Here is a 14,468-nt window from a genome sequence, read left to right as displayed (position 1 = left end):
ACCAATTCCTTGGAATCGTTAACATGCCTGCTTAATGATTCCGCTTATCGGTTCCGCTCGTTGCAAATGCCTCATGACTAGACACTAGGGTTGCCGCGGTGTGGACCTTTTCACACCGAGTAATACACTCGTGTCAACACCGGTATTACCGAGTACACCAACTGTAGGCTAAATTGCAACGGAAAAAAAACTAAAAGGCGACACCGCACATTCAAGAAAAGACACGGGTAGGCTCTGTAGTGCGGCTTTCCCTCTTTCTGTTTCTGTAGATCCGCCTTACGTTTTGAACAAAACGAATGCTTAGAAGGTTTTGTATATATTTTTTTTATGAAAAAACACATCAACAATAAAACAGTGCAAAGATAAACTGCAGAACCTTTTTTTTAAACAAATTATGACGGCGACTTGTATGCTCGTCTTGTGCCTCGGGCCGCAGGCTGCAAGCCCAATTGCCACAACTAGCCTATTTACATTTTTTTTTAAACACAAAGGGTAAAACAAGATAACAAAATCAAACACTATCTAACCAAATTAATAAACGAATGGGCTACAATTAAATAGGCTAAGCAAAACACAAGGCCTATGGAACAAAATAAAAAGTAACAAAAAACATCGCTACAGTTAAACCGTTGAAAGGCAACAGGCTCATTTATTATTACTATTTTGCTTGGTTTACTAAAAAACAAAGAAACAATATTCAGCTACTTATTTTCAAACTCTCAAAAAACTTTTATAAAAAATAAAATATGTAAAATAAACGAACAAGCCGACAGATGACGGGCCGGCTTATCCTGTCCGTGCTGCCGCCCGCAATATTAAATATTAAAACAGTTTTATAGGGCTAAGCGAACAGTAAAAAAATGTACTCAATATATAGGCTACATGTTTTTTGCCAAGAAAACCAACATGTTAACCTTCGCCGGTTTGAGAAGGGATCTTGTGGGGGTGACGATGTTCCCTGCCGTGCTGAACACCCGCTCGGATGCGCAGCTAGTAGCACACACGCAGAGGAATTTTCTGGCGACCTTTGCCAGAAGGGGAAGCCTCATCTGGTTGGATTTCCACCAGCCAAGAGGATCCTCATCAGCATCGATGCCGGCCTCTTGACAATACTTGGCAATCTCTGCGGCTGCCTTTTCGGGGAGCGTTAATGTGGCTGAGGCAGGTGCGCAATTGTTCCTCTTCAGCAAACTTGCCAAAGTTATTTTCTTTGGCTGGGGCTCGGCAGCGGCTCCCTCCTCCTCTTCATTTTCCGCTCTCACTGGCTGCGCTGCTCGCCCGAGGATGACTGCTTCTTCCTCCACCATCTGTTTGAGCTCGTTTATATTCGAGTCGTATTCAGCCCGGTACCGCGGGTCCAGGAATGTTGCCTTACGCATTAGCTCCTGGCTTGCCTGCGGCAGTGCTCTGTATTTTTCGCAAAGGACATTGATGATGCCAGCCTTCAGGTCTGCAGTTAAACGTCTGTCTTCAGCAGAAGGGGCTAACGTTCCCTCTTTTACCAACTGCAGCACGGGGAGTAGAGAGGAGGCAGTCACGTAATTCTCCCCGGAGAGAATGTCAGTGAAGTCGCTCACCGGCTTCAGCGCTTCGTTCATTGCCATTAGCACATCCTCATCTTGCCAAGTGAGGTTCAAGTTGCTCTTACGATCCTCTGACAGCACTCTGTTTATGGCCAGCCTCTGCTCTAGCATTCTGTTTACCATCTTCTGCTTTGACCCCCAGCGTGTTGCACAATCCTGGGTGAAAAAAAAAGTAATGCTTAATATAGGCTTATTCAATTTTATTTATATTTTAAATTTTTTCCCAAAAAGAATATGAGGCTTAGTTAACTTACCGTCACCAGCGAGTGCTGTGGGAGGCCAAGCTCGACCTGGGCTTTCTGCAGCTCCCGTCTCCTCCTCCAGCTGTGAGAGAACATGCCGTTGATAGTGCGACAGACTGCAAGGGCCCGGTCTGTGCGCACTTTCTCCGTCTTCTCTATAGTGTTTGACACAGCGAGGTTCAGGTTGTGCCCGAAGCAGCTCAACCAGGGCCATCCTAGGTTCCGCACAGCTGCTTTAATGTTTGCTCCACTGTCGGTGGTGAGACAGGAGACTTTATCCGCGCTCAATGCCCACTCCCGCAGAGCCTCCTGCAGCGCATCAGCCAAATTAACGGCGGTGTGGTCCTCAGGCAAGAAGGTCGTCTGGAGGCATTTTGACACCAGCTTCCAATCCTGGTCAATAAAATGCACTGTCAGTGACATGTACGGTGCCATCGTTGCGCTCGACCACAAGTCCGTTGTGAGGGAAAACTCTTCTACCAATAAGAGGGTCCGTTGTAGCTCACTCCTGACACTGGTGTAAGCGCGCGGTATGGCAGTGGACGAGAAATATGTCCGCCCTGGAACGTCATACTGGTGGTCGAGTGTCGCCAAAAGCTCAATGAAGGACTTTTTTTCCACCGTGTTGAAGGACACCATCTCCTTGCATAGATATTTGGTGACTGCATCGGTACATGCAGTCCACCTAACACTGTCCTTTTTGTACTTTGTACATTTCGCAAACGCTCCAAAAATGGATGGCTGTGTCGGCCGCTGTGAACTCTCCGGTAGAGGCTTCGCTGCTGCAGGCCCCATCTTCACAGCCTCACTCTTGTGGTGCACCTTGAGGTGTGTGTGTAAATTTGAAGTGTTACCTCCAGTTGCTGACACCTTCATGTTGCAAAGTCTGCATATTGCCTCGCTCGTGTTCTCCGGTTCCCGATTTGCGTTGGGTTTGAATCCAAAATACTTCCAAATAGGCGCCTTTGCCTTAAACTTCGAAACTAAATCAACTGCCATCATATTCTCCATCAACTGTCCTCTCTTCCTCACGCGATTAAAACACTCGATGACAGCGTCTGGCAGCGCGCCAATTCTCGGTGACGGGGTAACGTTCCATGGCAGTGCGCCTTGGATTGCTCGGTGACAGCATAACGTTCCATGGCAGCATGCCTTTAATCTCTCGGCTGCAAACTCTCCTCCTCATAATCGAATGCTCGGTCATTGTGTCTATGATCTTCTGCACAGAACAGAACTGCGGCCTATTTTACACACATTTATTTTCTTTCTTATATTTATATTATTTAATGAACGTCTGTGCAGCAACTGAAAAAACTCGGTGTTGCCGGTGTGCACGTGACGTAATCGGTGTTGGCCTCAACACCGAGTAACACCGGTAACACCCACTACCGCGGCAACCCTACTAGACACTCACGCTGCGTTGTTTTGGTTCAGAACGCAGCAAACATGGCGTTGAGACAGAATCTCTCTAAATGTTGGTTGTATTTCACTTGAAAAGATGACAATACGGCCACTTGCAACAATTGTAAAGTTTCCATTTCGTCAAATGCACGAGCGCAAGCGAGCAGACGGCGGTCCTGACGGTTAAACGTTTAAATGTCCGCTGCCTGTCTAGTCGACACCAGAATTGCCTATTGGACTTGAACATAAAATGTGTGAGAATTAACATGTGTGTAGGCTAGTAAAAGAGGGAGAGAGATAAAAAGGTGAGAGCAGCATAAAGGAAATTAAAAAGGTTTTCTTGACCGCTGCCTTAAGCCCCGCAGTGTTTACTCACGTTCGTCAGCTGGTTTGTTTCTTTTTCCTCCCGTCAGCTGTTCTGCTGCCTTTACGCATGGCGGGTGGAGACGAACCCAAAATAACATACAGCGGAACTCGGTGGTCCGGTGATAAGAAAACAATAGTCTACACTTAAGTTTAACAATAAACTTCATAAAGACACACTTAAAATAACGATCTCTGCCCATACAAAAAGCACTTACTTGGATAACTTGATGGAGCGATCGATGTGCAAAAACCATCCGGCACATGTGTCTGATGACGGGCCGTTATATTAATAATAAACAGCGGGCGGACTTATAAAAAAGGAAGAGAGATAAAAAAGGCATCAGCTGTTCTAATGCACCCTTTACGCACGGTGGTTGAGACGAACCCAAAACAACACACAGTGGAACACGGCGGCCCGGTGATAAGGAAACAGTAGCCTACACTAAAGTTAAACAAGAAACTTTGTAACTACACACTTAAAATAACAATCTCTGCCCATACAAAAAAAAGACTTGGATAACTTGAGGAGCGACCGATGTGCAAATGTGTCTGATGATGGGCCGTTATATTAATAATAAACAGCGCGCTGCACATTAGAACAGCATGTACATAAAAGATCTCGTTCCTGAGATACATATTTTTTCTGCAAACAAATGGTTAATTTGCCAAAGTTGATAGTTGGTCTTATCTTTACAGAAGACTTCTTTGTATTTTTTTTTTATGTCAGTTGAATTTTGTTTCAAGTTGAATGCATATGAGCACAGTTAATATTCCAAAAGGCACAAGCTCTTCCTTGACTGTTTTCAGTCTGTGTTTTTAGGGAACATAATGGCATTTGGGCTTAAAAAGGCAAACTTTTTTTTGTCTGGACCAATTAATGTGAAAATTGACAATTTCCTAATCCTAAAGTACTCTTGATAATCTTTGCACACTAGACATACTTTTGATCAGATATTTAAGCAGGTTAATACAAATAAACAAATTTGTACTTATTTTCTCACACAATGAGAATCGATAAGAGAATCGATAAGGAATCGGATCGATAAGTAGAATCGGAATCAGAATCGTTAAATTCTTATCAATTCCCATCCCTACTCCGGACGCTTGACGGTCGGGGGCCGACTCCTGCTTTTTCAGATCGCAGGAAAAAGTACAGCTGAATCTGTGTGGAAGCTGCTCGGCTTATGCGCCAATGTTCCAAAGGTGGTTTCTCGGGGTAACGTGAACGGGTCCTAGTTCTTCTCTTGGTGTTCCGGAGGAACAATTTACAACACCACGTTATTCTGGAATCGCCGCGGCCGCAGATGAGACCTTTGTAGAATAAAATTTGGTTGCAGTAGTGGAGGACGGAAGAATCCTGTTTGTTGTACAACACTTTGTGTCTCTATATAGTCAGCAAACGAGCTGTAGAGAGAACGATGAAACACCGTGATGAACTTTTATAGGGGTCCCAAGGTCCTTCAACCGTGTTTAAATCCGGCGCTTTAAAGGACACCTGTATCCTGTTGGAAAAGGTGAGGGTGCACCACAGTGTTTGGCCACCGGGTGGAGGCACAGAGTTGTCCATAGGTTTACAACCACTGCATTGGGATATATCGTATCATGACCAGTGTATCTCCATGACAACACTGAGGGGGGGTGACTTTTTTGGATTACGCTAGTTTTTAAACAATTGGAGGACCTGATTCCCTTTTGTAAATCTGTAACCTTTGCAATAATATAGCAGGGCTCCAGACTAAGCGATGTGGAAACTTAATGGGCACCCATAATTGGCGCACTCTGGATCCCTGTATAGGGCAGGGGAGTTGTAATTAAAGCATCCCTAATATTAGCATACAGCAAGTCCAGCATTTTAGTTTCTCCGATGGGGCAGTAAAAAACCTGTGAGAAGTTGGCAGTGTAGCATAGATAGAGGTGGTGAAGGTCTCCACTGCTATGAAAGCATTAGAGATTATCACTTCAAAGTTAACAGCTGATGGTAGAGTGTGACCAACAACCTGGGTGGAGCATGGGATCCCCCTCAACAGAGGGACTTATATGGACTTCAACTGGTCCACAGTTTAATGTCCATGCCACGTAAACTCTGCTTCAGTCACATGTCCATGACTGGACCATCTGTTGTGGCTATCACTGCTATTGCTCCTCTTTCTTCCATCTATGACTGTAGTCTCTGTCCCCCTGTAAGCTGGCCTAGGTGTTGGAAATATATTCCTGCAGCTAGGGCTGGGCGATATATCGAATATATGCGATGTATCGCGAGATGTTCTCCAGGGGATGTATAAAATGACCCTATCGCGACCATCGAATACAAATTGGCACATAATGTGCTTTTTTTTAGCCGCCGCCGCCACCGGCAAACTCGCTGGTGTTCGCTTCTCTCGCTCTTTCCTGTGGCTCTCTGCCTCACAGACTCACATGCATTGGCAACTCACTCACTCCCCCCTCCCAACCAGAGTCTCCTGGGCGCGCATCTGTGACGTAGTCTGCAGTGCGCCCTGTGTGTGTTACTGTTACTTTTATCGCCATGTGAAAACAACGAGAGGGGGAGAAAAAAAGACGAGGGCTCTTGTGTTCTTATGACAGCCGAACGAGCGGGTGGAGGGGGGCGCACATGACGGCGATGGTGGCCGTCGTTCATAGCATGGACCTTTTTTGTAGGTCCATGCTTATGAGAAGAAGCACACAGGCGAACGACCGGGGGAGGCGGGCGCACATGACAGCATTAGTGGCCGCTGTACACAGCACAGCCTGCTCTGGTCCTTATGAGAGGAAGGCTAGTGGCTACACATGCGAAAGAACGGGGGAGGCGGGCGCTTGACAGCATAAGCGGCCGATGTACAGAGCCTGGTCCTTATGAGAGGAAGGCGAACGAGCGCCGGGGGCGGATTACTCCGACTTCACGGAGAGTTTTTGGTCCAACGTCACACAACCACGGCATCACATTTATTACGGGCAGCCTCTTACAATATGTCCATGTCAGCACCAAGGGAGGTGCACACCGTTTATTAACTAAAAGTCTATGTAAAGTAGGCTACATTTGCGAGTATTTTTATAAAATAAAACATAGTGTTTTAGTGATACTGCAGGAGGGCTAGATCAATAGGTATGAATAGCATCCAGGAATGGTGCATCGGTTAGAATGCAAGGACTAATGATGAGACTTTGCTTTCTTTAGACTATATTATTCTCAGCCGTATTTATTTAAATCCTCTGATTGTCTTCCAGTTTTATTCTCATGAACTCAATACAGGAGAATTAAACAATAAGGCAGGTAAAAGAGGGACGATGAGCCACCTGCTGTTTACGCTCGAATTAATCTCTCTCTCGGACTAACAGGCAGAAAACGAAACTTAACTTATACACTATAGACTGGGAGCAACTGCTCTTAAAGCGACAGTAACCATTATAAATGTCAGAGCCTTGTATACACATAGACTACTATTATGGAGCAAAACCTGTTCTGCATTTAAAGTGTGGCTGCTATCTTCAGGGGGCTAGTGGTGATAAACAATTAGTGAGTGGTTGTAATGAGTCATAATTAGTTTTCTCAGTTTACAGATTAACAGAAGATGGAAAAAACTGTTTCCAAATAAAATAATGCTCGATCCATTGTATGGGAGTGGAAGGATGTGGAATAATCAATACAATGTGCAAACTCTTTGCCATGTGCAAGTTTCAAATTGTTCCAATAGAAAGCACTAAAGAATATAAACAAGATGTTGTTTCATGTAGCCTAATAATGCATCGTTAGTGCAGACACATTTTGCAGGGACTATTTAAATCATATTACTGGTGTGATGTTATGCAAAAAATAAATTAAATTGAGCATTTAGGATGTGCTCTAGAGGAGATATTGATTTTAGCCCATATCACCCAGCCCTACCTGCAGCCATGTCTGGGTGAGAGGGACTCCTGATGCTCACACTGTGGCTGTGTCTTGATTCAGGGGTTGCGGTCTTGGAACCGGCCTCGTAGGCTGCATTTGAAGACCGATTGCGTCATAGCGGCGCGCAAAGGCTGTCCCATTTGCAAGGCTCCTTGCAAGGCTCCTCATATGCGGTCGTGAAATGCAGCCTTCGTTTCACGGTTTTGAAGCAGTTTTGAAGGCTGCATCAGATGTATCCTTCGCGGCCTAACATATCCCAAGATTCATTGCGTTTTTTTCAGAGATTGCATAAAATAAAATAAAAAATAACAAAACAGCAACGTGTTGCTCCATCTTCTTAACTTTTATCTTCCTTTCTTTTTTTCTTGTACTTTTTTTTCTTTTCGTCTGGTAGACAACTTATTTTTCTTTTTTCCTCCGCTGACAGGGCTGTCTCCGTTGGCAGCAATCAGGGTTGCTAGGCAGCACAGGAGCGGCGAGTCGTCACGCAAGGTAACGGCTTGTTACGTAAACCGGAAATGCTCGTAAACGGAGACCTGCGGAGACCGTCTCGTTTAACAAGGCTCGTTGGCCTTAAAACCGGCCTTAAAATCGGCCTTCATAGGCTATAGCCTTCATAGACCGCGAGACTGCGTCCTACCAAGTGCGTGGTCTCTGAATCAAGACACAGGCTGTGTCCTCTCAGCGCCCCAGCTGGTCCATCCTGTTCCCCAGGCTCCTCATATTTCCAAAAACCATGAAGTGGGATTTGTTAAAATTCCCACCACGTTTTTCTCAGTTTTGCACCAGCTCTGCACCCACAATATCTCCTCTTCAACTTTGTTGGGAATTCAGATATCATATGGCCAGGTAGAAAGGGATCTTGCTGGCTCATTGCCATGGTTAACAAAATAACTTTAACATAAGGGCCAGAGGTGTCTGCAGTCCTCTCTCAAGATAATGCCAAGAAATTAATTAGGTTGAAGGGAGCCACTGCAACAGATCAAACGTATTGTGACAATGATAGATCTGAAGTCACAATACCAGCTTGTTCAGATGCTGTTTGTAGAATCAGTGATTAAACATCAGTTATGGTGAACTGATATTTTCTCCCTGTTTGTGTTTCTAAGAATCTTTGCGTTTCAAAAGGTCATTGGAGACAGAGAGAAGTGCAAGTATCTGGTGCCCAAGGACTATCCAGTATACATTAACAAGGTACCACATATCTTCTCTTCACTGCTCACTAGTACTAGAAACTCTTTTTGATATTGTGTTTGTTTGTGCCATTGTTTCCAGACAGAGGAGCAGGCTGACTGTCTGATCCACCATGGTTTCTTCATGTCTCCTCTGGAACACTTGGTTCCTGGGATCCTTCCACGAGAAGCTGTTAAAGCCAGGTATCTTCCCTTTTTTCTCTTTTCTTCTTTTTGTACCTTTATTTATACAGGTAAATCCCATTGAGACCGGATACTGTTTTTCAAGGGAAACCTGTTCCCATTCCCATGTTACCATTTAAACACACACATTTATACACTGATAGCAGGCTAACTATAGGGAGCAATTTAGGTTACAGTGTCTTGCTCAGGGACACTTGGACATGTGGCCGGGGGGAGGGGGAATCGAACCACCTCCTTTACTGCTAATGTGATGATAATGAGCCCCGTCATCACTGCAAGCTGTGAAATGATCATTACACTTCTGAACAAATACAAGCATTCCAAAAAGGTAGTTATAAAACCTGAAAAGAACATTGCAACAGATATAATGCATATTAACAACATATAACAAATCGATTTGAATGACAAAATACTGCATCACAATAGTTAAAATTCTAAAGTTTTGGTTGGTGTCAAGTAGTATGGACAACCTGAGTGTTCTATATTCAAACAAATAAACAACACATTATTTCCCATGCTGTTTTTCTTTTTTTAATTGTTTATTTATATATTTTTTTGTGAACATACACACTGAAAAAAGGAATACAAAAATAAAATATAAAATGAAATGAAAAACAAACATGGCATACTCTTGTAGCGGGTACAGGTGGTTCAGATTAATTCAGCTATTAGAAATTAATCTGATGATTAATAATACTTTAATAGTTTATTAAAGTTCAAAAGGGGCACCACCATTCATTCAAGAATGGAAAAGTAATAGCAAATTGGTTTAAAACACACAGCAGAATTAAACCACACTGCGCTGAGTCACTCGCGCTGAATGAAGTGATCAAACTTTCCCCGTGGGGAGGACAAATCACACAGCTTGTTCAAAATAGCAAACACACATTCGAAAATAAACAGTATTGTTCAACACTTTAAAAAGTAATAATAACTAGAACTGCAAGCAGTTATTAGGGGGCCAAGCCTTCCGGCGCAACTCGGGACCCGGGCGTCGCAGACCGCGCCGCCGGCCGCTCACTTCACCGAATCCGGGGATGTAAAGTTTTTGAATGTGGGATGTTCGGTTTGGGAGTTATAGACCAAAAAGCAAAGAAATGGCATAGAAATCGGCTATAGTGGATGAGGAGATGTATACTTTTTGTGTTTTTGGCGCCCCCTTTTGGCTAAATTTTCAGATTTCTTTTTTGAACGCAACTAAGGGTAGCACCAACATATGTCTAAAATGTGGATTTGATCCGATGTATAGTTTTGGATTTATGAATATTTACGTACAAGGAAGTAACAGTTAGCTAATCAACAAATATTCAAAGCGCTACCGTTTCGTCATCGAAGGTCGTATCAAAATTCTTTCAAATTATTTTTTACCGTGTGGGTCGGTCAATGTTCCGTGCAAAGTTTGGTGTCAATTGTCCAAAAATTGTGGGAGGAGTAGCGAAAAGTCAGTTTTTCAGTTTTTGCAATTTTGCAAAAATCTGTTCTATAGGCAAATGGGCGTGGCCTATGCCAAAAGATGCAGCTGACTCCAGTGAATCTGTGGATATAAAGTTTTTGTGGGATGTTCGGTTGGGGAGTAATAAGCAAAAAGAGATCGTCAACCTCTCCCACTGTAAAAAATTGGAGAGGCTGTCATTCTCTCCACTGTAAAACATTTTTTTTTTCCTTTTCTGAATAAGTCCCGCCCACATTAATATTTCTTGGCCATATTTTTTATATAGACTCGGGTATGCCCCTTGATGGTTTCCCTGGAGTTTTAAGAAAATTCCTTTGGGAGTTGTATAGGTATTGCTGTTTACAAGCTGATATACATTTAGTGTGCTTTTGGCGCCCCCTTATGGATGAATTTCGCGAAACTGCCACGGTGGAACGATGCAGCTCAATTCACAGAACAAGTGGATGTCAAGTTTTTTAATGTGCGATGTTTGGTTGGCGAGTTATGAGCAAAAGCAGATTGTCAGCCTTGACAAAATGGTGGCTGGAGCTAATTACACAATGTAATGTCAATGGACATGCTAGCTGAGATCAGCATTTGCGCCAAAACTCTTTGATGGAAAAACAAAAAATCTAATTTTATTAATAAATCCCGCCCACATTACTATTTCTTTGCCATATTTTTTATATAGACTCAGGTATGCCCCTTGATGGTTTCCCTGGAGTTTTAAGAAAATTCCTTTGGCCAATTAGGAGATATACAATTTCCTTGTTTATGGCGCCCCCTTATGGCGAAATTCTCCAAATTTTTTATTGAACGCAATTAAGGGTAGCCCCAACATATGTCTAAAATTTGGACTTGATCCCACTTATGATTTTGGATTTATGAATTTCTACGTAAAACGTAGCTAATCAACAAATATTTAAAACGCTACCGTTTCGTTATCGATGGTCGGATCAAAATTCTTTTACATGATTTTTTTCCGTATGGGTCGGTAGATGTTCTGTGCAAAGTTTGGTGTCAATTGTCCAAAAATTGTGGGAGGAGTAGCGAAAAGTCAGTTTTGCAGTTTTCGCGATTTTGCGAAAAATCTATATCTACGCAAATGGGCGTGGCCTATCCCAAAAGATGCGGCTGACTCCAGTGAATCTGTGTATATAAAGTTTTTGACTGGGAGGTTCGGTGTGGGAGTTATGACCCCAAACGCGTTTTCCTTCGTTGTAGCGCCACCTAGTGGCCGGCATGTCTGAATTTTTTTTGTATGCTGAGAAATCACGGACCTGGATCTAGTCATGCAATTGGCAAGTCTGCACCCTTTACGGTTTGGGCTGTGGACACAGTTTTAGGCGACGACAAATAAGAATAAAAAACGCGGTCCCAGCTCCTGCTCGGGCTTGGCCCCCTAATAATCCTTACTAAAACAATAGGGTTCCCTGCCAAGCAGGGCTTGGGAACCGCGTTGCTCTGCATAACGCGGTCCCAGCTCCTGCTCGGGCTTGGCCCCCTAATAATAATCCTTACAAAAACAATAGGGTTCCCTGCCCAGCAGGGCTTGGGAACCGCGTTGCTCTGCAAAACGCGGTCCCAGCTCCTGCTCGGGCTTGGCCCCCTAACAAGTCTTCTCTAAGGGAGTACTCACAGTAGCCGACCTTCTAGTGATAGCTGTATAAACCGGGGGAGGAGATTTTGAAAAGCGAGGTCTATTAAAATCAGCCCTTCCTTTTCGCTCACCCTGGTCATCATCAAAGTTTACCTTGAGTGTCTAAAACAGCAGCTTTATCAAGAGAGGTTACTTTTTGCTGATTGAGATAAGTACACACGGCAGTAGGCAGACAATTTTTAAAGTCCTCCAGCAGCACTAATTGTCTAAGATCCTCCTAAAGGCCAAATTCCACCGGCTGCCTCTCCGGTCCTTCTCCGCTCCAGCACGGCAGCGGAGCTGTAATTTTTTACTTTAGTCAGTGGGTGAGTTTCCACCACGTCCGCTGCACCGTCTCTCTGCTCCGCTGCTGCTCCAGAAATACGCACTGCTTCTATTTTTGCTGGATGCCGGAGCTCACCGCATCAATTTAGCACAGAACACATCGATATAGACAGGAACACAGGCGCCGACAAAACAATAAAACCTCCGGTTAATTTTCAAAATAAGACACTCGGTGTTCACTGCAGGTAACAATCTCAAAAGAGAGACACATACAAGTATGTCCACTGTTCTTTTACTTGTCCGGATGGGAACAATAAGTTTCCGTGCGTTTGTTGTTGTGTAAATACCATATATGAGAATCATATTATCAAGAGCGATCGCCTGTCACTTTTATTACCGCGGGAACTCCTCAGTCTCGCGACTCCAGCTGTTCAGCGGAGCTGGCCGTGCCTGCTTTGAAAACGGAGCCGGTGGGTATTGACGGACGTGGGCGCACGGAGCAAAACCGTTGGACACCGCACGCGCAGCCAGTGGAATTCCGGGGTCAGTTTCCGCTTTCTGTGATCTTGTTAGTTTTTGGCTTGTTTATTTTGTGTAGGTTTGTGCAAAATGGTTGTTCAAAACTCAAATAAAAATATGAATCATATAACTCGTTCATAGTTGGCATTCTACCTTCATGTATACAGGATCGCATATCTCATATTGGAGTTTGCGTTCTGCCCTGACTCGAGAATCCCTGGGGAGGATTACAGAAGGAAGTGGAAGGAGACGACGTAATAAATAGTAGTGTTGTTGCCGGAAAGGAACCGGACATGGCTCTATAACCACTTGTTGAAAGGGCTACAGCGCCACCTAGCATAGCGGAGTCAGCTATGCTCCGGACATTTATCGAATATTTGAAAGGCCATGTATACTCAGACAAGTGACGCGGTCCGTTCGAGTGCCAAGTTCGGTATATGTCTTAATCCAATCTAGTTGTCCCATGGAAACGCACTGTGTGTACAAATCCTTAATAGTAACAAGACCTCTACTTTTTCAGATTGAAAAAAACAGTATCTATTTGCCAAGGGGGAAATGCATGGTTGTGACAAATAGTTGCTAGAGTGGAGGTGTTCGGCAATTCAAAAAAATAAATAATTTGATACCAAATCCTAAATGAGTTTTTAACTACAAAGCCGATTATCTTTAAATGATACTAGTTCTCATTCTGCATGGAGTAGCGCTGGATTGTCTCTCATTTCCTGTTATATGGCTACCCATGACAGGTCATATCTTTAAGCTCATCAGGACATGCGTACTGCCAGTAGGTAAGGGCACCCGCCATTGGCTGCCCAGTAATAGTGCCCTTTTATAGTAAGAGTTATAGGAGACGGGTAAAGCCAGTCCTCCTAAATCTTTAGGTTTGCAAATATGTTTTTTACCTATACGATGTGCTTTGTGTCCTCAGACAAAAGGAAAAATTATTTAATCCAATGTTTTAAAAAAGGCTTTTGGCAGCAAAATGGCCAAACTTTGAAATAAATCAACAGAAACAATTAAGTTGTATGTACGAGGAAGTGCTGAGGAAAAAAGCTGTTAAAATAGCAAACGATCCGTCCCATCCACTCCATAGGGAGTTTGAACTTCTTCCCTCGGGTAGACGTTACAGAGTGCCAAGGGCAAATCGTAACATTTTTTAAAATTCCTTCACTCCTAAAGCGATTGGGGTACTGAACACCATGTCCCGCTGATGTGTATACTGCCACTGCTGCCCTGCTTCTTGCCCTGAAGATGTCTGTGTGTAAATGTTGTTGTTGTTGCTTTTATTGTTGTTGTTGTTGTGTTGTTGTCCTGCTTGTTGTTTTTTATATGAGACCAAAGACAAATCTCCACACCATGGACAATAAAGAATTAACTAACTAACTAACATAAATACAAAAACCTAGGCAATTTTGATGCCGTTAATTCGACCAATCACGGATAGAGGAAGTGTTTGCCAAAATTCTATATAATTTTTAAGTTTATCAGTCATAGCACTGTAGTTCAATTTGTAAAGCAGGTTTGATTATTTATGAATATTGGCTCCAAGGTTCTTTATATGGTCAATCACTTTAACTGGAAGATTACTGAGAAACTCAGGATCAAGATCCTGATTTAAAGGCATAAATTCACACTTCCGGCAGTTTATGGTATAACCCAGGGGTCGACAACCTGCGGCTCCGGAGAATCTCCCCTTCACCCTGAGTCTATGAGTCCGTCCCCCTGCGCTCCACACACAG

General features: G+C 43.6%; 1 protein-coding gene across 2 annotated transcripts in view; it reads left to right on the top strand.

Annotated features, from left to right (window-relative positions):
• abhd18 (abhydrolase domain containing 18) overlaps window positions 1-14,468 on the top strand; it is a 110,471-nt gene that overhangs the window by 34,635 nt on the left and 61,368 nt on the right. The window contains exons 3-4 of one of the 2 annotated variants that reach the window (XM_080035120.1): window positions 8,588-8,672; window positions 8,754-8,854. In XM_080035120.1, coding sequence (XP_079891246.1) covers window positions 8,588-8,672; window positions 8,754-8,854 — 186 coding nt within the window. The remainder of the gene's footprint in view (window positions 1-8,587; window positions 8,673-8,753; window positions 8,855-14,468) is intronic. The other variant, XM_080035121.1, reaches the window with a different exon arrangement.

This window comes from Ammodytes marinus, assembly GCF_949987685.1.
Source record: "Ammodytes marinus genome assembly, chromosome: 10".
Classification (NCBI taxonomy): domain Eukaryota; kingdom Metazoa; phylum Chordata; class Actinopteri; order Uranoscopiformes; family Ammodytidae; genus Ammodytes; species Ammodytes marinus.
This window is presented reverse-complemented; position numbering and strand designations above follow the sequence as displayed.